This window comes from Bufo gargarizans, chromosome 5 (genome assembly GCF_014858855.1).
Source record: "Bufo gargarizans isolate SCDJY-AF-19 chromosome 5, ASM1485885v1, whole genome shotgun sequence".
NCBI classification, from domain to species: Eukaryota; Metazoa; Chordata; class Amphibia; order Anura; family Bufonidae; genus Bufo; species Bufo gargarizans.
In genome coordinates this window covers 452,231,393-452,259,175 of record NC_058084.1, presented here as the reverse complement: position 1 = coordinate 452,259,175, position 27,783 = coordinate 452,231,393, and the positions used below count along the sequence as shown (strand labels likewise).

The 27,783-nt window shown below is 44.1% G+C and overlaps 1 protein-coding gene across 1 annotated transcript; it reads left to right on the top strand.

Moving 5' to 3' along the window:
* Positions 1–618: 618 nt before the first annotated feature.
* DBF4 (DBF4 zinc finger) lies at positions 619–27,783 on the top strand. The gene is given in 14 exon segments (XM_044294388.1): positions 619–751; positions 9,456–9,516; positions 11,619–11,791; positions 14,984–15,175; positions 16,825–16,875; positions 17,042–17,111; positions 18,026–18,111; positions 19,971–20,001; positions 20,106–20,151; positions 20,815–20,917; positions 20,919–20,941; positions 23,728–23,845; positions 24,245–24,369; positions 26,729–27,783. Coding segments are annotated over 13 exon segments (1,353 nt in total). The 5' UTR covers positions 619–751; positions 9,456–9,503; the 3' UTR covers positions 27,051–27,783.

Genomic DNA, 27,783 nt, shown 5'->3' with positions numbered 1-27,783 from the left:
AAGAACATTGTACCTTTTTGTAAGGAAGGACAATATGGCTTTTTTTCTGCTATACTGTGGGTTTCCTGATATATGGTGCTATTATACATACCTTTCATTATTACTTATGCTACTGTTTTAATACTTTTACACTAGGTGGGGGCCCCTGGGGCTCTGTGATTTATAGTTACCCCCCTCATCTTTAGAAATATATATAACATATGCATGATGCAATTTATTTTAGAATGATAATAATTATTAATTATATTTATGCCCCTCATTTTTTTTTATATCTATCTATACAGTATGATATATATTTCAGAGTGATGATAATAATTAGTAGCAGACCAATAGTTTATTAGTCCAGTCTTAATAAAAATAATAAATGCAAATGATAAAATATACATATATTAAGATAAAATAATGATATGAATATACTTTATAAATGAATATATATCTTCTATATACTGTATGTTCATTGTATATCTATATCATATTTCTGACTTATTCTATATATATATATTATTCCCCCCCCCCCCCCAGGTTTGCGGGCAATTCAGCGCTAGGAGCTGTGTGGAATCTGCCGCGTCACCGCGTGACGTCACGGCGCTGCGTTTACTCAGGCCGAAGGGGCGGAGTCTCGGGGAGAGGCGGGAAATCGGCGGAAAAATCAAATCCCGGAGTCGTCGGAAAATAACAAGAGCTGGCGCAGCGGCCTGATCCCGCCGGGAAACCGGAGAGCCGGCTGGCGGTGGCGAGGAGCGGGCGCCCGGTGAGTACGGTTCAGTGAAGCCGGGGGCAGCACTGAGGGGAGGACGCGGCCGAGGCCTGCGCTATAGTCCCAGGAGCCTGTAGTGCAGACTTCACTCTCAATAGGTTTTTACGTGTCGGCTGGGAGTTGTAGTTGTGCTTCAGCTGGTAGATACAGTACAACCTACCCAGGTCACTACGACTCCCAGCATGCTTCATTCGCTTGTACGGGACTTCTGAGCCCAGGAAAGCTAGTGTTCATGCTGGGGGTTGTAGTTCCAACTTCCAGCACAGCCGGAGGTTGACTGTGCCCCTGACCTATAGGAAGTCAGTGACCGGCACCAACTCTGCATCTTTCAATGAATTTTGCTATACAATCAAATGTTTAACCTTTTGGTTTGCTCCCCTTTGCCAGAAGCTCTGCTTTCTGTCAGTGAATGGAGACATGTTGTTTATGTAGCAGAGCTACAGGCACGGCGTCCTGTGTGCCCCAATGTCCACAGGTCACCAATATCCGGCCACTGGCGTCCAGCTGTCGGTGGTATCGTTGCGGAGAAATGAGCTTTTCAAATTATGCGAATTAGGTCTTTGAGCTGCAGGAGGCGCAGTTATGCAGTTCGAGCATCGCTCCAGTGGCGCCCCTAGTGCTCGATAATGGTGCCCTCTGACAGCGCTGGACCGCACTTGTATCCGGAACGGCACGTGCACACAAGGTCTCTGCTCGTTGGGATAAGGCCTCTTTCACACTTGCGTTGTCCGGATCCGGCGTGTACTCCATTTGCCGGAATTACACGCTGGATCAGTGTTACTATGGCAGCCAGGACGCTATTGAAGTCCTGGTTGCCATAGTAGGAGCGGGGGAGCAGTATACTTACAGTCCGCGCGGCTCCCGGGGCGCTCCAGAATGACGTCAGAGCGCCCCATGCGCATGGATGATGTGCCATGCGATCACGTCATCCATGCCCGTGGGGCGCCCTGACGTCACTCTGGAGTGCCCCGGGAGCCGCACGGACGGTAAGTATACCGCTCCCCCGCTCCCCACTACACTTTACCATGGCTGCCAGGACTTTAGCGTCCCGGCAGCCATGGTAACCATTCAGAAAAAGCTAAACGTCGGATCCGGCAATGCGCCGAAACGACGTTTAGCTTAAGGCCGGATCCGGATCAATGCCTTTCAATGGGCATTAATTCCGGATCCGGCCTTGCGGCAAGTGTTCAGGATTTTTGGCCGGAGCAAAAAGCACAGCATGCTGCGGTTTCTCTCCATTCAGAATGCATGGAGATAAAACTGATCAGGATTCTTCCGGCATAGAGCCCCGACGACGGAACTCTATGCCAGAAGAAAAGAACGCAAGTGTGAAAGAGCCCTTAGACCGGATACGTTGTGCTGTTTTGGACACTAGTGCTGTCAGTCTCGCGGCAGGTGGATGTCGCTGGAGTGGTGCTCCACCTGCATAGGCCTGCCTCCTGGTGCTCCACCTGCATAGGCCTGCCTCCTGGTGCTCCACCTGCATAGGCCTGCCTCCTGGTGCTCCACCTGCATAGGCCTGCCTCCTGGTGCTCCACCTGCATAGGCCTGCCTCCTGGTGCTCCACCTGCATAGGCCTGCCTCCTGGTGCTCCACCTGCATAGGCCTGCCTCCTGGTGCTCCACCTGCATAGGCCTGCCTCCTGGTGCTCCACCTGCTCATTTGTATAATCCTAAAAGTTCATTTTTCTCCACCACCGGCAGACATTAGACGGGTATTGTTGTAATCGGCGTCGGCAACCCTAACAGGCTATATGTCTGGTGGGGGAGGTTTGGCCCGGGTGATGGAGCCAATTTAAAGAGAGTATGGCCGAAGGTGGCATTAACACCTGCGCAAAGCGTCATAGGTGCCTGTGCAGGCAAAGAGGTTATCCAGTAACTTATATTGATGACCTGTCTTCTGGATAGGTCATCGGTGGAGGTCCGGGACCCCCGCCAATCAGCACTGCAGGCCAGTGACGTTACTGTACATCAGTCCCCCCTCATCGTCAATGGGGCTGAGCTGCAATACCAAGCACAGCCATTATCTGGTGTATGGCTGATATAAGCAGGGCTATCAGGACTCGGACCCCCTCATTATCAGTTCCTGGATGACCCCTTAAGGAAGAGTCTTGAGTATTTCTACACTTCCAGAGCGCTGTATCGGCGCAGGCTGTCTAGTCTGTTCAGTACTGTTAATCTTGGCGCTGGCAGTGCTGCTCTCCGGATCACTATGGGAGCCCACTGTAACGGCCGCCATTGGAGATGCGTCCGATGCCAGCCCCTTAACTTGCCATGGAAGCTGGGGGCCAGACATAGGTCTGTTAGGTTACAAAATTTCATGGAATGTATTTCAATGTAATAGTTGCAAAAAAAATTAGTCCTGGTAGGATTGATTTATTTATTTGCATTACATGAAATGTCGTGTGACATTCGTCACGTAGCCACAAACTTTAACATATCGCGCGCCATTCAGCCGTACCCAAAATGTGTGCCACAGTCTAATAGACTGCCGGCGATAGGTTACAATGTACTGATATACAAGGTATACCACTGCGGTCTGAAGGCCATGTTCCTGAGTGAGCGAAATAAAGTAATTAAAGGTTAATAAAGTTTATTTCAATAATAAAAAAAAGTTATTGCAAACGTGAGCTCCAGGTGTCTGTGGCTACGGTGCCCACGCTGGAACAGGCGCCATCTTTAAAGTGCAGACACATGCAGTACATGTACAGCAGATGTATTGAAGGGGTTAAATTGTAATATCTTCTATATAAAAAGAATTTTCATATAAAAGAGGATAAAAAAATATAAATTATAATATCCTTCGGGTGGAGATAAATACGCCTCTAAGTTCTTTTTAGGCTACTTTCACACTTGCGGCAGGACGGATCCGACATGCTGTTCACCATGTCGGATCCGTCCAGCGGCTATTTCGCCGCTCCGTCCCCATTGACTATAATGGGGGCGGAGCTCCGGCGCAGCACGGCTGTGCACGGCGAAAGCCGCCGAACTAAAAAGCCTGACATGCAGTAATTTTACTATAAAAATGAAAGTGTCAGTCCTGTGTCCCAAAACAGTAATTTTAGTCCGGCGGCCTTTCGCCGTGCTGCGCCGGAGCTCCGTCCCCATTATAGTCAATGGGGACGGAGCGGCGGCACGGCGAAATAGCCGCAGGACGGATCTGACATGGTGAACAGCATGTCGGATCCGTCCTGCCGCAAGTGTGAAAGTAGCCTTAGGCTACTTTCACACTTGCGTTCGGGGCTCCGCTTGTGAGTTCCGTTTAAAGGCTCTCACAAGCGGCCCCGAACGCATCCGTACTGCCCTAATGCATTCTGAGTGGATGCGGATCCGCTCAGAATGCATCAGTCTGGCACCGTTTGTCCTCCGCTCAGCAGGCGGACACCTGAACGTGCAGACACAAGACGGATCCGCTCCGAACGCAAGTGTGAAAGTAGCCTAATCAAGTATCTTAATTTGCTTTGTGCAAGCAGTGAAACACAGGGACAATTGTATATGCAAAAATATATAATCGTTTATTATGAAAACAAAGAATATAAAATCAATACAATTGCAAAACAAATGATGAAGTTACAAAATTATACCCAAAATGTACCACACAGTGGTGCTAACACACCCCTATCTGATCCGCACAGTGTGACTTACTGATTTATGAGAACCAGTGTCATATTTTTAACAAACAGACTCATATACCAAGAAAAACTCAGGATCTTCTGTTTATCAAACAGGCTATAACAATAAAACGCAGATTATACAGGAAAATAACTTATCCCTTGACTCAAATAAAAAATATGATATTAATATGATAAAATATTCAGCTCTGCAATCAGACTACGGAAAATAACTTTCCAAGGTTTTAGTCCTCTTTTCAAATAATGTCAGACCTTCCATTAAATATATAATATTTATTTTCCCACAGTATGGGCACTCTTGGCTATATACCGAGATAAATATCTTATTAATATCACGAGTAGTAAACAAAATATACGTTGCCGGGTCAAAGGTAGACAGAGTTCAGATGGGACCAGTTCACCAGAACTTTCCTGATAATCCAAAAAAAGAATTCAAGTTTCTTTTGGTAAAGTTTTCATTTGGATGGATCTATGGCCTATGGATCTCCCCTAATGCTCTGTACACGAGTAATTCCCCCCCCCCCCCCCCCCTCTTATTGAAGAATCATCCCCTTTAGATTAGGGATTCCCAATCGGGTAAGGTGGGTGTATTCACATGCTAATAATACAATGATGTCATGTTAACTCCTAATATGGCATAGAAGAAATAATATAATATTGTCCATCTGCCTCCAGATGGCACTGTGGTACTGCAGATGAACATCACAACTTCTAAGCATTAAAACTAAATATCTAATACGTTTACATGACCTCCTTAACCTTTTTAATATACATCATTGAGGAAGGTCTTTTCCTGACACTTTTAATTACCTATATCCTGGACTTGTTGGAGTTGGCTGTCTTCTCCTATCTTTTGAAATATGTGTTAACTTGATGAAAATCTTATATAATGGCTTTGATGCTTGGCATCGGAACTTGTACATTTCACTTATCTACATCCATGAATAACTATTGTTTTCAAATAATATTTACTCTTCTCAGAAATCCAATTAACATAAACTTACTTCAATGTTTCTGTACCTTCTACAATACCTTCTAAATGATAAATACATGGTATAACATGTGTGTGTGTATATATATATCGATACATTGTTACACATAGATAACACATATGTATTATTGATTAAAATGTTATAAACTAAATATACCATACAGATTTAAAAAAATTATATATATTGAACCTCATATAGCAGGTGTGCCTCAAGGATATGAATTCTTATCACGTCATGGCTTATCCATGAACCAACCTTGTTCCCTTCAGACAGACATGTCTGAGGAGGCTGGTGTACTCCCCATAGATAAACCCGTATCCTTAGCAATAACTTTTAAATACAATGTCCGTTTATGTTCACAATTATTTTTATATAAACTAGGGCTGCACAATATGGGAATTTTGTGCGATTGCGATTAGGGCCCTAAAAATTGCGATAACTCGATGCGATATTTTAAGGGAATTGTGCTAGAGGTCTATTTGCTTGGATTTTCAAGGCAAAAGCACACACAAATTACTGATAATGCTGAAATGTAGTTATGCTTAACTCAAGAACTGAAATGCAGTGTTTTTCAAAATAAAACATCTTTTACTAAATTAAATAACATATTTGCATTACTGCAAAAGTACAAAATACAAAACTTGCCATTTTCTTAATAGCGCTGCACAGAACAGATAAATAAAATAGAATAAATAAAAGAACATTTGTTCATTAAAATAACGACTTGCCTCCAGCCCCTCCTCCCTCCCCGCACTGTAACTGATGTATCGCCGGCCGCGCTGTGCAGCATAGCGGCCGGCGATACATCCGTGTCAACCACATAAAAAGTCAACCATCGCTTTATAAGGCGCACTGCCATTTTCCCCCCACTTTTGGGGGGGAAAAAAGTTTGTCTTATAAAGCGAAAAATATGGTAATATAATTGCAGCATTTTTGGGTCGGCCAATTGGCGATTGCGATATGGCGATTAATTGCGATATATTGTGCAGGCCTAATATAACTTGCCATGAACTCATCTTGGCTTTCTCAGCCACATAATAGAACTTTGGTTCAGGCTGATTTTATTCTTAAAGGCAATGAGATGAGCGTTCCCATTTTGGTTATACTGACATTTAGATAATATTGTATACGTATAAAAATGCACAACAAAATGGATTGTCTCGCTTCAGCAAATTGCATTTATCATGTAGAGAAAGTGAATACAAGGCACTTAGTAATGCATTGTGATTGTCCATATTACCTCCTTTGCTGGCTGGATTCATTTTTCCATCACATTATACACGGCTCGTTTCCATGGTTACGGCCACCCTGCAATCCAGCAGTGACCATGCTTGCACACTATAGGAAAGAGGCAGCCTATATGCGTTCTCACGGCCACCACTGGATTGCAGGATGGTTGTAACCATGGAAACTAACAGTGTATGATGCAATAGAAAAATAAATCCAGCGGAGGAGGCAATATAGAGTATGCTTTGTATTCACTTTCTCTATATGATAAATATTATTTGCTGAAGTGACACAACCCCTTTTGATGCCTCAGGAGGTGAAGCCCACTCTGTACGCCCTATTAGGGCGTCTGGACATCAGAATTTAGCCATCCGTGTATTTCATGGCTAACCATTCATCTGACTAGCCTCCATGTCACAGGACAGAGCTGACTGGGTCTGACTCCGGACCGGTGGTGACCAGAGGTCGCAATAAATAGCATAAGGTCGCATAGACGCCTTTTCAGGCCATTTTACGCCTTAGACTTTTCCCTGCCATTCGTCCGTGCAGTGAGCGCTGTGAACGGCAAGGGCAGCGCAGTGATGTGGCTGCTGCCTGAAACAACCAATGACAAAGCTCCTTACAGTAAGGAGCTTAGTGATTGGTCAGTTTGAGCGGGCTGCCGGAGGTTATGGCACACCGCTCTGAAGTAAGGAAGGAGGCGCACGCGGTCGTCACTGGCGGGGTAAGTGGCCTTGCTGCAGCGCCTTGTTTTAACATGTTCAGCCTCACATGCTGTATGAGCCTAATCCGGCTATGAACGCATATGAATATGTGAGCTATAGCGGTGCTCGTCCGCGGTGTGCGCCCTGTCAGGGACCAGCCCTGCTAGTAGTAACTCTTCGGTAACGCCACATTTCGCACAGGTTTCCCATAAGTGACGGCCGGCAGCATGGTGAGTGTTGTGTCACCGACAACGTTTCAGTTTCCCGCCCTTATCTGTAGCGTACAGCTCCTAATGTGCAGGCAGCGTGTGTCATGAGGACTGAGGAGTACAGTACAGCTGTTACCTATAGCAACCGGAGACCGCCTGCTCTGTAATTGGAGGAAGCAGCCACAGTCTGTTCATAAGTTATAACCCCATCAGCCACGTTACCCCCAAAACAGGACAAACCCTTTAAACCTCATAAAATCACTGTAACAGTTACCTCAGTGGTGCCGACCCCCTCAGCGCAACAGTGACCTCAGCGCAACAGTGACCTCAGCTAAATTTAAAATTGTCTAAATTTGCTATTTATGCATGGTAAACAGTTCTAGAGTACTAGTAATGGTTTCCCTGCATAAATAGCAACCCCTTAATGCAGGCATGTCCAAACTGCGGCCCTCAAGCTGTTGCAAAACTACAACTCCCAGCATGCCATAATAGCTGTAAGCTACCCAGGCATGCTGGGAGTTGTAGTTTTGCAACAGCTGGAGGGACGCAGTTTGGACATGCCTGCCTTAATGTTATGTAGGCCTTCGTATTAACTATTTGAATTACTGTAACTTTCGTACTTCTCATCGGCTGAAAATACTCCTCAAAAATGGTAAGGAGTATTTTTACTCGTCCAGAAAAAATGTAGCACGACCTGGTGACTTTGACAGCTGCATTAACAGATGATCTGTGGAGAGGTCTGGTGCCCCCCATCTGATTTTGATTATTCATGTGCTGTCTTATTTTATTTTTTGTTTCTTTTGGCGGACCCATTAAAAAGAATGGATCCATGTGCAATACCCCTAAAGGGTGCAAAATACGGTTGTGTGCATGAGGCCTAAGGGCTCAAACACATGACCGGGGTCAGTCCGGGGAAACGGGGTCAGTGTGTCGGCCGCAGCTCCCCCGGCCGGACTGTATCAGTGATTTATCGTACAGTCGCTTCACGTCATCGTGCATACAGCAGACCCACGATCAGATGAAAACTGACTTTATCATAAATTGTTGACTTGCGTCAGGGGAAATTTGTGTTTCCCTGGCCGATCGCAGTCGTGTGAATGAGGCCGGATATATCTGCCAGTGTGAGAGATGGTGAGCTCTTCAGCCAGCGCTGACTGTTAGGCCTCATGCACACGACCGTTCTGTTTTTTGCGGTCCACAAAACCACCCCTGTCCCTTCCACAATTTACGGAACGGGCGGCCCATTGTAGAAATGCCTATTCTTGTCTAAAAAACGGGCAAGAATAGGACATATTTATTTGTACTGTCCGCATCTTTCGCGGCCCCATTGAAGGGAATGGGTACAAATCGAAGCCGCAAAAACTGCTGACCAAAACAACGGCCGTGTGCATGAGGCCTTAGGATGAAGCTAGACTTTACCGCTGCTGCTGTCAGACTGAACGTTCCCAGTACTGCCATTTTATTCTGCAATTGACAGATTTCTGTAGGAAAATCCTTCATATTATAACGTGTGCATGGATAATGGGAGCGATGGAACGTGTACTGATTGCTGTAAATGTTGTACCGTGCAGAATGTATAACTGTAAGGCAGCAACTGTGTGCCCGCCATGACTTCAACGGGGTCTGCCATCTACATCCAATGGTCCACCATCCCTTAGATTTACATGTACTGCTTTTTTGACAGAAAACCCACGGAAGCGCTATGGAGTGCTTTCAATTCGTGCCTCCGACCCGCACAGTATCTTCTGGATTGCGGACCCATTAATGGGGCAGGCCGCGATACGTGCATGGGACCGCCTATGTGAGGAGGCAGAGCATACTGCAAGTAGCAGCACTGCCGTATATAACTATCGCCAGCACTGTTATATTTTTGTTTAATATTTGCTGAATTATATTTTATGTTGCAAACCTGATAAATTGTCTTATGTGCTCTAGTTGCCGCCCGCAGGACCCAAAGCAAATGCTGTGAACATTGGACCCAAGATGCAAAGGAGCAGTGAGTACAAGTGATCTTACTCCCTGCTACTGCATTGTTACCTCTGCTTTAGGCCTCACGCACACAACCGTTGTGTGTTTTACTGGTCCTCAAATTGTGGATCTGCAAAACACGGATGGCGTCCGTGTACGTTCTGCAATTTGCAGAATGGCGCGGACAGCCATTAATATAGCTGCCTATTCTTGTCCGCAAAACGGATAAGAATAGGACGGGTTATATTATTTCTTTTGCAGGACCACGGAACGGAGCAACGCATGCGAACACGCAGTTTAAACAAAGTGCAGAACCCCTTTAATAGCATTTACACTGCATTAGAAAAAATTGCATTACCTCATCGACTTCTAGGGGAGAGTTTTCTATGCATGTTCTGTGACCTCAGGACTAACGTAAACTGGGTGGATCCGTTTTGCAGCCCATAGATTTTGCAGTTCAACACAAACTTCAAAATATGAAATTTGCTCATCCCTAGTCATTGTGCAAGGAAAGAACAGACAAGCTCTGACAATCGCCTGTTTTGAATGTTGGATCCTGTCTTATCTGTACACAGAGGTGGTATCTTTACAGGCGGGATTAGAATGAGTAAACTGTCATGCCAAAGTGACATGGAATAATATCAAAGATTATTTCAAAATGTTAAAAGTAAAAGTGATTTAAACAGTAGGTAATTTTCTGATGACACGTTCCCTTTAAAGTTGGAGTTAATGGGGTTTGGGTAGTTTTAAATGTATCTTCTATCCACAGGATGGGGGATAAGCCTCTGATCGTGTCCTCCACCGCTCATAGGAATGAGGATTCTTTGTATGACTGGAGCAGTGGTTGAGCTCTTGATCCATTTATCTGTATTGGATTGCTGAGCGCTCTACTCTGCTTCTGTGCATCCTGTTAAAACTTGGCACATACTCTATAAGGGAGCGCTATATGTTGCTAACTCTGTCTTAAATAGGATGTATCCACAAGTGTCCGGCTTCCGATATCGATGACCTATCAGATTGGCAGGGCTCTGATCAGCTGTTTGAAGAGACCGCGGCACTCGTGAACATTGTGTTCTCTTCACTGTTTATCTGCTTGCTGTCAGCATTGCAGTGGCGGGCCGTGGTCTCTTCAAACAGCTGATCGTCGGACCCTCATCCTATCCTGAGGGTAGGTCATCATTAATATCGGAAACCAGGCGACCCCTTTAGTATTATTCATTTGAATGGTGCTAAAGTACAATACAGGCACAAACAAGGACAAGAGCGGCGCTTTTACTCGGGATAAAAGTAGATACACGTTGGGGCACACTTTCATTTTATGCCACTTTGGTGTAAAAGTCACAAATTATTGTGCAAAGTAAAATTTGCAACTTAAAAGTGGGCGTTGGGGAAGGGGGTTCAACAGGTGTCAGATTTGCTAATTTACACCAGAAACTGGCATAAATTTATAGCTCAAACATTCCCGAACTAGAATTTCTGGCGCACGGACTGCTGTCTGATGCGCCATATTTATTAAAGGGCTGTGCCTCTTGATAGACACTTAGAGGTAGAAGGAAGGGGGTTTCCAGGCTGAGTGACCTCATAAGAGCAAGTTCTCCCTTCCCTCAACAGACTTTGTAATGCCATTCTGAAGCTAGTTTCACATCTGTGGTTTTGTTTCCAGTTTTTAGATCTGGCAGAGGATCTCAAAACGTGACCAAAAAGGTTCCGTTTTAATTTACACCCAGGATGCGTCTGTCACCATTGACTTGCATTGTTTTTAGTGCCGCAACCAGTTTGTTCTGTTTCGCAGACCGGAAATCTTTCAGTGGTTTTGTGTCCGGTTACGAAATGGAGTGCTGACGGAGCAAAAGGCATTCTGAATGGAGCAACTCCTCTCACAATGCAATGGCCCTACATGGAGCCTGATTTGGCCTGGTTTTGAGATCTTCTGCCGGATCTCAAAACCGCACAGAATACGTGATGTGTCCGATCAGTGGAGGCCAGAACACTGGTGCAACAATTGAGCACGTGCACTGCTGCTCCATTTAGACTCTGGGACTTCCAGAGATAGGTGGATAGGTGATAAGTTGTCCTTTTTAGTTCACTGTGATTCTTTAATAACCGACTTTCTTTTTCCATGTGATATAGAAGCAGGAACACAAGGGAGAGGAGTGAAGATGAAACCGGGCCAGCCGACAGCGAAAAAGCTTCCAGATAAAGCACCGACACACAAGCCTTTTGCCGGTCGAGTGTTTTACCTGGACATTGCCTCCAGACTGGTAGCTGAGAAACTGGAGAAAGACATAAAGGAATTGGGAGGGGTAAGTGTGAAATCCCTAGTGTTATGTTCTGGTTCTACCTCCGTATACATTTATATAAAAGAAGTTTTTCCTCCACTTTCCTCAGAAACCTCTGATTTTATAAAACCTTCAAAATGAGTGAATCTTTCTTCGGTGCTTTATTACCTTATCTGGGGAGGGTCGATCTGCAGTAATCCCTGCAATGTTACTAGGCTAGGAAGCAGAGTTCTTATATTGAGCTCAGAAGTGGATCAGATATATTTTTCAGTTTGATTGTAATAAACCAGTATGTTAAAGGGCTTCTGTCACCCCACTCAATTTTTTTTTTTTTTTTTTTTTTTTTTTTTTTTTTTTTTTATACTTACTTATACCCTACATTGCGACTTATGGCTACATGATCTAATTAATCATTTTGGTCCTGTAGATTTTGTTAAAAATATGCAAATTACCTTGCTACCAGCAAGTAGGACGGCTACTTGCTGGTAGCAGCCGCATCCTCCGATCCTAAAGACGCCCCCTCCGCCATGTGATTGACAGGGCCAGGGAACGGAATCGTTCTCTGCTGGCCCTGCCTGTTTGCATTCAAAATTTCCATATGACAACCCAATATAGTGCTATGGACTATATTTGGCTCATTATACAAACGTGCTTCCCATAAAGGAGCGTGCAGCCCGAACAGAGGAGACCCATGTGTGCAGCTTGCTGTGGAGCATGCGCATCACGGTCCTTTTAGCATGGCATCAGCACCTAGAGCTCACTGCTGCTTTATATCTCTTCCTCTGGAAGCTCCAGTGATGTAACTGACCATGTACAGGGCTCCAGATGACTACCAAAATGGTTGCCAATGCGACTTAGAATTTACAAATGGCGACAAGACTTTTTAGTGCCCCTCCCCAGTATAATAAACCTATAAACATTGGTGGCGCAGTGCCCGTCCAACACCCCAGTATAATAAACATTGATGGCGCAGTGTCAAAGAGGGTTAAAAATAAAATAAAAATTAACTCACCTCCTCCAATTGATCGCGCAGCTGCCGGTCTCCTGTTCTTTCTTCAGGACCTGTGGTGACATCACTGAGCTCATCACATGGTCCATTACCATGGTGATGGATCATGTGATGTACCATGTGATGAACACAGTGATGTCACCACAGGTCCTGAAGAAAGAACAGGAGACCAGCAGCTACGCGATCAATTGGAGGAGGTGAGTTCATATTTTTTTCTTTTTTAACCCTCAATTGACCTTCTACTATGCATTCTGTATTAAAGAATGCTATTTTCCCTTATTACCATGTTATAAGGGAAAATAATACAGTGAATAGACTTTCATACTAGCAACCATGCGTGAAAATCGCACTGCATCATCACTTGCTTGCATATTCTTGCGATTTTCACGCAGCCCTATGGGGCCTGCGTTGCGTGAAAAACACTGCTCATGTGCACAGCCTCATAGAAGTGAATGGGTCCGGAATCAGTGCGGGTGCAATGCGTTCACCTCACGCATTGCACCCTCCCAGAAATCTCGCCCATGTGAAAGGGGCCTAAGGGCGAATAGGACAAGGGTTCCAGCCCCTAAGGGGGCTAATAAGTAAAAAAAAAAACACTTAGGCTACTTTCACACTTGCGGCAGTGTGATCCGGCGGGCAGTTCCGTCGTCAGAACTGCCTGCCGGATCCGCCGATCTGGATGTGACTAAGCATTTGTGAGACGCATCCGGATGCCGATACATCTCACAAATGCATTGCAAGGACGGATCTGTTTCTCCGCTTGTCATGCGGACAGACGGCTCCGTCTTGTATCTTTTTACACCTTTTTTTACCGGTCTGCGCATGCGCAGAACGGAAGGACGGATCCGGCATTCCCCCATTCCTATGGGGGAAAATGCCGGATCCGGCATTCAGGCAAGTCTTTAGTTTTTTTTCGCCGGAGATAAAACCGTAGCATGCTATGGTTTTATCTTTTGCCTGATCAGTCAAAATGACTGAACTGAAGATCTCCTGATGCATCCTGGACAGATTGCTCTCCATTCAGAATGCATGGGGATATGCCTGATCAGTTCTTTTCCGGTATAGAGCCCCTAGGACTGAACTCTATGCCGGAATCGGAAAACGCTAGTGTGAAGTACCTTAAAATATTAAGTTTTAAATCCCCCCCCCCTTTCCCTATTTTACATATAAAATATATAAACAATAAATAAACATATTACATAGCGCTGCGTCCGAAAAGTCCAAACTATTAAATTATTTAAAAAAATATCTTCTATGCGGTGAGCGCCGTAACAGACATATAAATAAACATGTGATTTGCCTTTTTTTTTTTTTTTTGTCACCTGGTCACCCCAAAAAATAGAATAGGACTGTTCTAATATGGGCTGAACTTTTTATAAAATGAGAAATGCACGCAGCTTTTTTTTTTTTTTTTTTTTTTGAGTATCACAGTACTTTTTTATGGTGACGAAAGCGAATCAAAATTTTGGTATTGAAACATCCCTACGCCGATCTGATCGGCGTAACGTTGTCACGGTACCAAAATTTTGATTTGGCGACTAAAAATTTGGCTCCTAAATTTTTCAGTTCAGGAGCCAATGGCTACTAGGTGTATTTCTTTTATTATTATTTTTTTTAGTCTGGAGCACTGATGTACAGTTATGGCTGGAGCATTCACCGGGCAGACATGCAGCCTGAGCCACCTCCAAGGTTTTCACTATGGCCATGGTGCTTCCTGCTGGACTTGGCCCTGCACATTAAACATTAAATGAGCTATGCTGACTCTTCTGCTGCTCTAGGGCTAGAAGGAGCTGAGTGCAGTGTGGTGGACTCGCTGCTGTGGTTCCTTCCGGCTGCATGTACCTGCAGATCTGGAGTACAATTGCTCCTCAGGTATGTTACGCTGTTAAGTGAAACCAGTCACTTGACCAAAGAACGGATGACACCAGTTCTATAGTCGCCAGTTGACAGCAAGTAGTGAGTTTGCTCGGGGAAGATCAAGTGAGAACGATGACCTGTGACTGGTGCCATGCTGTGGAATCTGTCAACCATAGGGTATTATGCCAAGCGGAGGCAAAATGATCCCCTTTTGGCTTCCTGCCTGGCAGTGAAAGCGTACGGACATGTTTGTTTGGAGCAGGTTGTACACAGAGAGAAGAAAACTGCAGTGTGAACAGTCCTGAAGTCTAACTAAAGCTCATTGTTTTTTGGTGTTCTTTTTATTTTAGACCGTTGAAGGATTTCTTAGTAAAGAAATAAGTTTTTTAATCACCAGTAAAAAGGAAGCGAAGTGTACAAAGTCATTGCGGTATCAGTGTTCCTTGCCAAGTCCCGAACCTGCCTCAGGAAGTAGTTCTGCTAGGCCAAGTGCTTATAGAGGACATGTCCAGGATGGGGGCTCTAGGAAGAAACCGGAAAAGGTAAGTGATTTGTAGGTCAGCTCTGGTTATTTGTTGTACCATGTGATGAACACGTCTGCAAACAATGTAACAAAGTAATTGTAGTACAATCTGTTCCATAGCTTTTATTTTTTCACATTTAAAAGGTGTTGTATACATTTTTAAAGCTTGTACCTCAACTGTTTCTTTTAACCTGTTAGTGACATTCACCGTACATGTGTATGGTATGGCGGAAGTCAGGGTTTTTTCAACATGGTGCCTGCTCAGGAGCTGAGCTGGAGACATAACCAGCTGGTGACTGCTGTATTATACAGCAGACCCCTGTCTGCGATGTCTGTGACTTGATCTCTGCATTTGAGGAGTCGTTTACCTGGCGCAGGCTACTCCCTACCAAATGGCTCCTCCACGGAAGGATCGCTGGAGCGATTTGGTTGCTATGACAGCTGGGAGCCTTCTGAAGGTCCCTAGGCCAAAGCAAATTTCCTATCAAGTTCTTCCTATTAGGGATCGACCGATTATCGGATTTACCGATATTATCGGCCGATATTGAGGATTTTGAACTCTATCGGTATCGGCATCTATTTTGCCGATATTCCGATATCGTATGGGGAACACAGATCGCGCTGCTGACAGCGCTCTCAGTGTTCCCCTTAGAGGAGGGAGGAGAAGAGAAGGGGAGGGGCTGTGGCCACTGCGCCACCAATGAAGCTTAATCTCTTATTTATTCATATACAGGAGGCGCGGGAGCTGGCTGCAGAATCGCATAGCCGGCTCCCGACCTCTATGAGCGGTAGCTGCTATCCTCGGTTAACCCCTCAGGTGCCGCGGATCGCAGCTACCGCTCATAGAGGTCGGGAGCCGGCTATGTGATTCTGCAGCCAGCTCCCGCCTCCTGTATATGAATAAATGAGAGATTAAGCTTCATTAGTGGCGCAGTGCGCCCCCCCCCCCCCCCCCCCTAGCCAAGTATTAGACATTGGTGGTGCAGTTCCGCCCCCCCCCCCCCAACCCCAGTATTAGACATTGGTGGCGCCACCCCTCCCCCCCAAGCCCCCCCAGTATTAAGCATTGGTGGCGCAGTGCGCCCCCCACCCCAGTATTAAAAATATTGGTGGCGCAGTGCGCCCCTCCACAGGATCCCCTCTCCCCTGCCGATCGGTTACCATGGCAGCCAGGACGCTATTGAAGCCCTGGCTGCCATGGTAAGCTCCATGCTGCTGTGTGCACAGAGCAGCAGGGACAGTGAGAGCTCCTATTCACCCTGATAGATCTCTATCAGGGTGAATAGGACAAGGGTTCTAGTCCCTAAGGGGGCTAAAAGTTAGTAAAAAAAAATAAAAAAAGTTACAAAAATAAAACACCAAAATATTAAGTATAAATGAAAAAGAAAGATTTATAAAAAAAAACTACACATTAACAATAAACATTAATTTTCAGCAGATTTGAGGGAATTTTATTTTTTTTTTTTAAATTAAAATTCCCAGAATATCGGTATAAATTATCGGCTATCGGCCTGAAAGTTCACAAATTATCGGTATCTGCCCTAAAAAATCTATATCGGTCGATCCCTATTGTATATAGAAAATTAGTCCTTTCTCAAAAAATGGCTGTCAGAGGTTTGTAAATAGCTGATTATTTCTATTGATCTTCTGATGGCATTCTTTTTACAGGAAGATGTAAGCAGAGGGAAGTCTTTGCTTAAAAAAGTGATAAAGGAACAGGTGAGTCAGGAAACATAAGCCTTTTATTTATTTTTTATAGTATTTCTTGATTCTTGGCCCATGTGAAGAAATATTTATTTGTACACGTCTTGTCAGTGGCTGAAAGTTTATCCTCCAGAGCTAACCGTAATTTAACATTTTATTTTTATTTTTTTTGCCTTAACAGGAAATTCTTCCAAAAAACAGCATTCTGGCCAATGCATTGAACTGGGGAGTTCGTATTTTACACTTGGATGGTAAGGGACATTCATTCCTGTATGACTGACTGGAGGATAGATTTGTAGACATGCATGCCACTCCATTCAACTCTATAGGACTGCAGGAGAGGGCCAAGTGCTTGTACTTTGCTATCTCTGGTAGCACAGAATGGAGCAGCAATGAGCATGCCTGACTGCCGATCCATTAACATGGGGGTCCAAACCAGACAGATCTCCTGTGGATAGGAGAGAAGTTGTCTTAATGGGATACCTCCTATAAGGCCCATTTAGTGACCCAACCTGGCAGCCAATTCTCAGGAATGAACTGTTGGTTCCTGATAATTGCCTGCTTGTCAGAGAAGGTGAGAGCTGCATTTTACATGCTGCTGTGATCGCTCATCCCCAAGGAGAATCATTGTTTCTTGGCAGCAGCTTTCTACACAGGACAATTTGCTGCTCAGAAACAATTTGTGTCCACCACAATGTTCCTCATAATTGCTCAGATTGTCGGTTCCCATAAAGGAAGCTTTAGGCCTAGTTCACATGTCGGTGAATTCCATCGGTGATTGTGAGCCAGCACCCAAGGTGGAGCCTACACAGGGATAAGGTGTAACGGAAAGATTTTTACCTGTACTTGGTTTTGGCTCATAATCAGACATGTAAATGTAGCCTAAGGCCTAGTTCACATCTGCATTGATGTTCCTCCACCCCTTTCTTCAAGGAGCAGAAAAAACATGGTAAAACTGGACCCATCACATGACAAGACACCACTGGTGCCCAACACTCTCTTGGCTAAAATGGGGTCTGTCAGGTTTCTGGCATTTTGCCAGACAAAATAGTGCAGTGTGCTGCGCTATTATATATTTATAACCTCTGACCGTAGCTTTATGAATTCGAGTTTCCCCTAACCTATTCTATGTGGTGTGTGTTTTTTTTTGTTTTTTTTTTTGTAGAAGCAAAAATCTATATAGATCAAAAGAAGAGATCTTTGCAACAGGGGAAGCAACCGGAACAAGCAGATGCTCCTACAAAGACTGTAGTAAGTAGATCATTTTAATGCTTATTTCTTTCTGTTTCTAGGATATGCCTCCAATGTCAGGTAGGTGTGGTTTCCACCTCTGGAACTTGCACCCATCTCTAGAATTGGGGCCCCCAGAGCGAAGGAGGGCGCATGCGTGTTGTACTCTACATTCACTTCTGTGGGAGCTCTGCAAAGAGCCGACCAATCTCGCTCAATGCTTTTTCCAGAGCTCCCAAAGAAGTGAATGGAGAGATGATACTGCGCAAGCACAGCCTCCTCTTCATTCACCTCTATGGGAGTTCCAGAAAAAGCTGTTCCAAGTTGACCCTGCTGTTCTGATATTGATAGGTCATCAATATCAGAAACCAGAAAACTCCTTTTTAAAGAGGACCTTTCTCCTGACATGCCTAGTCTCTGTTGTGCCATTCTTTTATTTCTACCATAAGTTATGAATGAATTGCTATTAGCCTTCAGTATGGTACACCCTCCCAACTGGTCACCTCCCCTCTGTACCCTTACTGAAGGCTATTAGCAATTCATTCATAACTTATAGTGCAAATAAGGCTACTTTCACACCTGCGTTCAGTGCGGATCCGTCTTGTATCTGCCCAGATGGATACCCGCCGATAATGCAAATGCTTGTATCCTTTTGTATTATTCTTTAAAAAAAAAAGTCCGGGTCCGTCCTGACTTACATTGAAAGTCAATGGGGGATGGATCCGTTTTTAGTTGTACCATATTGTCAGTGAAAACGGATCCATCCTCATTTTGGTGTCCGCCTCCAGAGCGGAACGGAGCCAAACTGATGCATTCTGAACGGATCATTATCCATTCAGAATGCATTGGGGTTAAACTGATCCATTATGGGCTGCTTGTGAGAGCCCTGAACGGATCTCACAGGCGGACCCAGAAACGGCAGTGTGAAAGTATCCTAATAAAGGAATGGCACAACATACAGCCATAAGTATAGATGCTCTAGAATTGTTCTTACATGGGGAATGCATGAAGCTAATTAAAATAGGCATGTCCTCCTGTAAAGCCCCGCACATGTACAGGGCTTGGTCATTTAAAAAAAAAAAAAGTCCATTGAAGAATTATGACATTTCTTTACATAGTATGGCACCGTCTGATGATCAGAGTGTATAGCCTCCCTCCATCTGCTGAGTACAGCTGGTCACACATGCTCTGTCACTTTCCCCACAGTCGGATCTCTGCAGAGTGACCCTGTTTAGTACAGCCATTAGAAATTGCTTTCTGCCTTGTGCTCACTCCAGAGGAGCTAACAAAAATGTTTCTCGTCCCTTCAGAAAGCTATTTCTATTTGCTGCTGTGATCTGGCAGTGAGGAAGCGTGACTGCATGCCTGACCACCAACTCTCATTATCTCTATATTCATTATATCTGATAATTGCTATACACTTTGACCACCAGGTGGAGCCAAATCCACAAGTTAAGCAAATTTTAACTTCACTAGATTATTATTATTTTTTTTAACTACGTAAATGGCATATATGCTTTGTTTTTGTGATCTATACAAAAATATGATGTAATGGCAGGACAGGTGAAAACACTGCTCGTATTACTTACACTACACTTACACACAATTATGGTGTTTCTGTTGGTTTTTGACAGCAAGGATAGAAACTTGCAGGATCCATAGTTCGTGGGATCTGTTACACAGTAGATCCATTTTGTGAAGGTTGCAGCTATAATGGCAGCCCTGACATAAATGTGAATAATGCCTCTGTGATATTTTGTTTCAGATGTTAATCCAGATTTCACCCTTTGTTTTTCAAAGAATGTGGATTTATTTTTTCCGAAATAGAAACACTTTTCATGTAGATAAAATTTACAATATCCAATATTTCTTTTGAACAGGCGAAACGCCCAGCACGACGGAAAGTAAAGGGTCAGTGTTTGTTTTTTATTTTTATTTTTACATTTTCTATATAGATCTATCTTTTTATAATATTGCAGGGCAACTGAGACTGAATTTAGTTTTTTGTTTTGTAGCACAGAAACTGAAGATTCCATTCATCAAGGTGGAAGACAGCAGCTGGTGGGTGTTCTTATTGTGCACAGACATCTGTAAGATTATAAAGGTTTTCTGAAGAGTGTGTGCCTGTGGAGGCAGTGCCTGCCATGCCATTGTACTTTAGAGGTTGTATTTGTATTCATTACACTAATTTGCAACGTTATAGGCTATGTTCACTCTGCTGCATCTTTCGGCAGTCCTGGCAGTTGGGTTGTGTCGCATTTCCAGTCCTGGCAGACCCCAATATAAGTCGGTGGGATCTGTTGGACATGCAGTTAATTTGACTGTGTGCTGTAGTTTACATTTATAATGGAAGTCACGTTTCATGTGTGAACAGACTGTACTGATGTGTGGCTGAATGGATAGGCTGCAGCAGGCTTGATTTATTGTAAGGGCTCATGCACACAAACCTTCTTTTTTTTTATTTTTTTTTTTACCATTAATTTCGATGGGTCCGCCAAAAAACGGTAGTTACTCCATGTGTCGGTATGTCCATACTCTATGCCACTTGTGATGGTATTTATGCCCAGTCTTTGAGCATGGTTCTCCTTGTGTACTCTGCATTCTCAATACATTTTCAGTAATTGTGTGTTTTGCTGGTGGAATAGGTTGCTGTTATATTCCACAGATCTAATGCCCATACTCTATGCCACAGTTATAATAATGGAATATAACAATCTTTTACAGCCAGTACAGACCCCTCTATCTGGTGTTACCCTTATTCCGATCATTTCAATCTCCCGCCTCTAAGAATTGCCGTCCTGCGGATAAGAAACCTGCTGCTGCTCAAAAAGAGGACAGAAACCAAGCAAAAGTGAGTTAGTTGTTTCAATAGTGTTTGCTCAGTACAAAGAAACTCCCCTTTCTGCTATATATGTATGTCGGTAAAAGGAACAGGAAAAATAAATGTCAGTCTCATCCACACACTGAAGAAATTTTCATTATGGGAATTGACCTATGGTGCAGACCTTTTTAAATCTGCAGAAAATCAGTTCATGTTGTAAGTTTGTTCCAGTTTTTGTGTGTGTAGATCATTTGTCTTGTGGATATTCCGGGGGGGGGGGGGCGCGCAGCAGCAGCCAATAGCAGGACGCGAAAGGGACGAGCCTTCCTAGCATTTTAGGTGATTCTAGGAAGAAGCTCATCCCCGTTGTGGACTCCTATGGACTGTTCTCCCACCCCCCAAACCTCTTTAAAGGGATTCTCCTGGTTGAGAGCTGAATGAGTTGAGCACCAGGCTAGAATCACACTTGCAGTTTTTGGAGCCAAAGCTTAGCTCAGCTTGAAATGAACAGGTCTGAGAGGCAATAATGGGCACAACTTCTGGACAGATGTGGTGCTGTTTTAGGAAGGGAACCACCATATTTCTCTAATACTGGAGGCTTTTATTATAGCTCTAGAAAGGTACTGTTTGTTCCACTTTCTGAAGACGCCAGCTGATGTGGAGAGGTCAGGCTAGCGTTTGAGCAATATTAAAAATATTCCCACGATAACTACATTAAGAAATTTATCGCAATAACTATATATGTCACAATTGGGGATGAGCGAATTTCATATTTTGAAGTTTGTGTGCAGGATCGTGTTGTGGTATTTACTGAATTGCGTTATGGCTTACGTTACCACGGCCCTTAACGCAATTCCATGACGGAATACATAACGGATTGCCTTTTTTGCTATCTTGATATATCGTGGATACCGGTATGTCGCCCAACATTAGGTCAGGCTATGCTCTCTGGTAAGAAAGGTATGAAAATGTAGTTTTCCTTCAGTAGGCAATACATTGTTTCTCTACGCCAGGGGTGCACAACCTTTTTTGGTCTGAGGGCCGCATTGTTACATCGCTCTATTTCAAGGGGCCGAAAATAAAAAAAACATGTCAATCGGTGCTCATTTGCATCAGCCTGTTACACAAGCCATGCAAAGCGATTGGGGAGGAATGATCGCTACCACAGTCATTCCGCCTTCATTTAGTTGTATTGATTATCGGTAGCCCATCCCTGATTGCACGGTGAGATGTGCTGCCGATAATTGTAAACCTTTCATCCAGATAAAATATGCAAATCAGCCGACAAACAAACGATTCCTTGTTTATCAACTGATCAGCTGCACGATTATACCGGGCAGATATAAGATATGGGCACTCCTATGAACACTTTTTTTTTTTTCCCCCCCCAGTAATTGTCCCGAATATCGTGCTGCAGCATAGCCCCTGAAACTGAAGTTATACTTGCCTGCTTCCTGCCGCACTGCCCCCATCTTCCGCTCTCCGCGCTGTTTACACCTGTCAGTGCATGGCTATGGTCACATGCACCTCTCCAGCCAATGACTGGCTTCAGTGGTTATGTGGCCACAAGCAGCATGTCACTGCTAATGCAAGTTATTGGCTGGAGAGGTACATGTGGCCATGCACTGACAGCTGTAAACAGCTCGGGGACCAGAAGATGGGAGCAGAGCAGAAGACAGGAGCGGCGGGGAGCAGGTAAGTATGAACCTTTTTGTTTCAGGTTAAAAAAAAAAAAATACTGGAAAAGTGGCGACACTTCTTCCATCCTGCCTCCTATTCATAAATAAGCGTTTTCCTTCACTGCAGAGGACGGCGCTCACTAATTATTACCGCCTCCTGCCCCAGTTATAGGGGCCCTGCCATAACCAGTAAGCACTTTCCTTCACTGCAGAGGCCGGCTCTCGCTGGTTATTACCACATCCTGCCCCCAGTTATAGGGGCCATGCCATAACCAGTAAGCACTTTAACTTACTAGTGGGGAAGCAGCTCATTGGTTAACCCTTGGTTAATATGTATAGTTTTATGTGAATGGGGCGGTAAGGGTGACTTTTTTGGTTGGTGTGGGTGTTTTTATGAAGTTTTTAATCTTTTTTGAACTTAATTTTTTATATATTTCTGCTACATGTTATGTCCTCCAAGAGGTCATAAGACTGAACACTTTTTTTTATTTTGCACTTTTTCATTTTTGTGTTTTTTTTTTTTTTTTTTTTTTTTTTTCCCCACATAATTTGTCCCCAAGAGGTTACTGAAAGACCTTTTGTGAAACAAAACTTCTTTTTTTTTTTTTTTTTTTTTTTTTACTATTTCCACTGTAACTGGGGCATTCAAATGAGCCCCAGTTACAGGGGATACCAGCCTCCTGTGGGGGTCTGTAGAAGGCAGAGCTGATCAGGGTTTCCTGACCCTGCAGCTCTGCTCTCCTCTGCCACAAGCCGCTCATCTATCTGAGGAGAAGGCAGAAGCGCTGATAAAGTGCTTCTGCCTTCTCCTCGCCTTCCTCACTATCACTTCCAGCGGGGGCCCAACCTGCTCCTTCTACAGTGCAGAAGCTGTCAGCCATGGTCGTGCGGTGCTGCCGGCAGGAACACAGCTGATCGCACGATGAGCAGTTCTGGGGGCCGCATGCGGGTTGTGCACCCCTGCTCTAGTGCCACGTATTGGAGGTGGCCACCCTTCAAACCTTTTAATGACCCTTTAGTCATGTTGTAATTGTAACGGATTGGCCTCCACCAATAGAAACAATGTATTTCTTTCTGGAGGAGAGCTAATTTGCAAGTCTTCTGTTATGAAATGTTTCATTTGTATTTTCTTTCTAGCTTAAATAAGACTTGGCATGGGCAAGAAGAAGGAAACATTTCTCACAATAAATTGAAGGAGCAGAAAAAACGTGGATACTGTGAATGCTGCCTTCAGAAATATGATGACCTGGAAGCTGTAAGTACTTTCTTCTGATGTACCACAGTTTATTCAATATGAAGATTTTAATGGGTATTTTCACATGAAATGTTTGCTTTTTTTTTTTATTTTTTTGAAACAAACATATGTAATGTTTAACTATTTCTGTGCATTATAACCACTTTTGGATTTTTGTGCGACTGTTGCGTCGCAGCCGTAGTGCTACGCCATAGACTAGCATTACAAAATGTCGTGCAACACATGTTAGGGCTCAGTTGTCGTGTAGCCCTAGCCTTACTGCGAGTCCCTTTGTAGTGAATGGGAACTAGTTAAAGGTCTGCTCAGCTCAGGTTGAGATGGGACAATCCCTTTTAAATTGAGTGAAACTGCTCTAGAAGACGTGTCATCCTAAACACTTTTCTCTCCATATTTTTGCAGCACCTTCTGAGTCCACAGCACAAGAACTACGCTCAGGGCCCCCACTATCAAGATGTGGATAATCTTATTACGTTATTCGAGTTCGACTTTGTCGACTGGTCGAAATGTAGACACGAGGCACAAGGGTATTTTTGTTTTAACTATTTAATTATGCCAAAATCTGCTTGATATTTTTGTTATAAATTTTTTTTTTTTTTTTTTTACATATGCATAGTAGAGGAATCCGTATAGTTGGGTTAACAAATGTTTTTGCTGTGGGTCCTTTGGTTGTATTGTGAGGGGTTGTCTTCAGCTGAGTAGTAGTATATATACAATTACTTTTCCTCTGCAGTAGCTGCCATGTTTTCTGAATCCAGACCCACTGGCAGCCACTTGCTGGACTGTATATAAATGGTGTGCAGTGCTCAGTCTGTCCAACACCCTGAAGCAGCAAATAAAGACAATCCCTCCAAAGTCGGTACATTTAAATAAAACATTTCTGATCACCGAATATCTGGGTACAAATCGGCCAGGAATCTTTCTGATTAATGAGCAAAGTTGATAAATCACGCCGGCTTATTCCAGTATTACCGTAAGCACCACAATAAAAGGTAACAATTGAGACAAACAAGTGGGACAAGTGCAATCAGCCCCCAACTGGTTGAAAAGCTCTGCAAAGGGATTAATTCTCTCAAGCTGCAATAAAATTGAAACGTAATTACAAAAATAATAATCTTTTGGAACTCTGCCTCAATCACTGACTTTAGTTTCTCTCTTAATCTGGCTTCTTCAAGGGGAATAATCTCTGATTTCACAGGAAAGCAATATAAAGGTACCCTGCTCTGTGGGTTAAGCAACCCTGAAACAGAGATGTTGGAGGCTGAGTTAAAGGGGTTTCTGCACTTTCATTTAACTGATGATCTATCCTCTGGATAGATCATCAGCTTCTGATCGGCGGGGGTCCGACACCCGGGACCCCCGCCGATCAGCTGTTTGAGAAGGCAGCGGCGCTCCAGCAGCGCCGCGGCCTTCTCACTGTTTACCGCCGGGCCGTCCGCCCACTGACGTCACGACGACTAGTATCAACTAGCGTGGGCGGGGCTAAGCTCCATTCAAGTGAACACAGCTTAGCCCCGCCCACGCTAGTTGATACTAGTCGTGACGTCAGTGGGCAGGCGGCCCGGCGGTAAATAGTGAGAAGTCGGGGGTCCCGGGTGTCGGGCCTCCGCCGATCAGAAGCTGATGATCTATCCTCTGGATAGATCATCAGTTAAATGAAAGTGCAGAACCCCTTTAAGAATGGAATTGATTGTAACGTGCATCAAATTTATTGCTGTTTGTGAATATGAAGAAACGCCTGTATGGCTCTTTCTCATCTTTGTTTAGCTTTCTTTCCTTCTGATCGAACAGAAAAATGAAAGAAAGAAAAAATTCATCTTATTTTGAGCATCAGTTTCGTCAGACATCAGTTATTTTGGATGGGAGAGGACATTTTCCTCCCATCCAAAATAACTGATGTCTCACAAAACTGACCACCACTGCTGCGCTAAATAAGACAGATTATTTTTCATTTTTCTGTTCTTATGAAGGATCAGAAGAAAGGAAAGCTCTAAAAGCAGATGTGGAAGACCACTTAAACAATGGTGTGTTCAATTTTATTGCGGAGATGAGGTGCTTTAAAGGGGTTTTCTGATTTTTCCTATATTGATGACCTATCCTCACAAAAGGTCATCAATCTCAGATCAGCGGAGTCTGATTCCCGGCACCACCGCCGATCAGCTATTTGAAGAGACCGCTGCGCTCCTGAGAGATCTGTATTCTCTTCACTGTTTATCTGCATGCTGTTGATATTGCAGCGGCAAGCAGTGTAACTACAACTGCTCCGTCTCATTTCAAGCGACTGTATCATCAGTATGACAACCCCTGTAACACTGGAATTGGCCGGAGTGTATTGTCAACTTTGTTCGTGGCTCAGAAAGAAGGGGTTTGATCGGATTCCCTGGTGAAGCGCAACAATCTAGTCTGTAACTGCTGGACTGGCTCAACTTGTATAGTTGCATTGAACATAGAGTTCATACAAAGAACAGCTCTTCTTCCCCTTGATCACCTTAACTCTGTTCCTATATAATTACATATTACAGTTAGGACTAAGAAATGCGGAAAGACATTTTTTATTTTTTTTGTGTGTTCCAGGAGCCCAGCCATGGTAATACCCCCGACCAATCCTCCTCCTCACTGTCCTGTGTCTGTATGACAACTGGCTGCAGGAGGAGCCTCTCCCCTCTGCCTTGTGTACAGTAGGGCACAAATATCATTAATCATGGCTGTGCAGGGAAACTAAGGAACAGTGGTGGGCCAGACGGGAGGAACCTTGCAAATCAAGTGATGTGCCCCCACTTACTATGATGGGGAAACTCCTTGGTAAAACTACTCTACCAATTGTACGTAGATTTATATAAGTGTATTCTTCTGAACTGTATCCTTTTCTCGTGGTTTTCTCTACAGGTCTGGATTATTTATTCCGGCTGCAGTAAAACAGGAGGAGAAAGAATTCCCGCCGCAGATTAACCATGTTCCTACCAACCCCTCTACTGTCCACAACCTGAAGTCTGGTGTGGTGCAAGAAACAGAGTCCACAAAACCCCCGGATGCCGCCTGTTCTCTGGTCAATAATCTGGTTTGTTATTCAGAACCAATGTTTACCACTCCCTGCCCTCCTCAGTCTATGTGCAGCATTACCTGCGTGACAGACTCCTTCTCCAAGCCGCTCAGCTCACAAGTCATTACACCCACGCATATGAGTGTGTCCCCCACCCAAATCGCCTGAGCCTATGAACATTTCACCAGATCACAATATAGTGTCCCAAAAGACTTGAGTCCAAAGGAGGGTGACTTTAAAACATTAATAGAAGTGGAACTGTCTGAAACTGCTGACAATGAGCAACACTGTGTGGCTGAGCCTGCAAACTGCTGCCCGAGTAAAAGACTAAAAATGGACGACTCCTTGGTGGAGGCTAATAGCGTGTCTGCAGCGCCACCAATGGTGAAAACTGGACCTAGCGAGGATTTGGAAAAGAGTTGTCCTTTGGGGCAGTCAGATACATGTTGCCACCTACCTCAAAGCTCGGCACCCACTAAATTGCACAGAAAAGTAAAACAATTGGAGCGGAAGAAGCCGGAGGAGCTTCCCTGTAAGGTGTCTGTCCCACTGGAGGATTGTGACATCAGCTTATCCAAAGAAAGACTTGAATGTTTATTTCAGAGCAGTGACCTGCAGACAGAGTTTTTCGGATTCTCCTGTTGCTCTGCAGAGGATCTTAAATGTACAGAGGACATGAAGGAGCAGTCACTTCAAAGACACGATCTCTGGTCATTATTTGCAAACACTGATTCTTCAGCCTCTACTTTTAATGGCTTTTAATGTGTTTTTTTTTTTTTTTTTTTAAATATGATTTTATGCATTTTTGTAAATATATTTTGCATATGGACTCCCCTAAAAAAAATGAAATCTGTAAAATTTTTAGAGTTCTTAGCTGTTCTGAGAAAAATCATTACTTGTG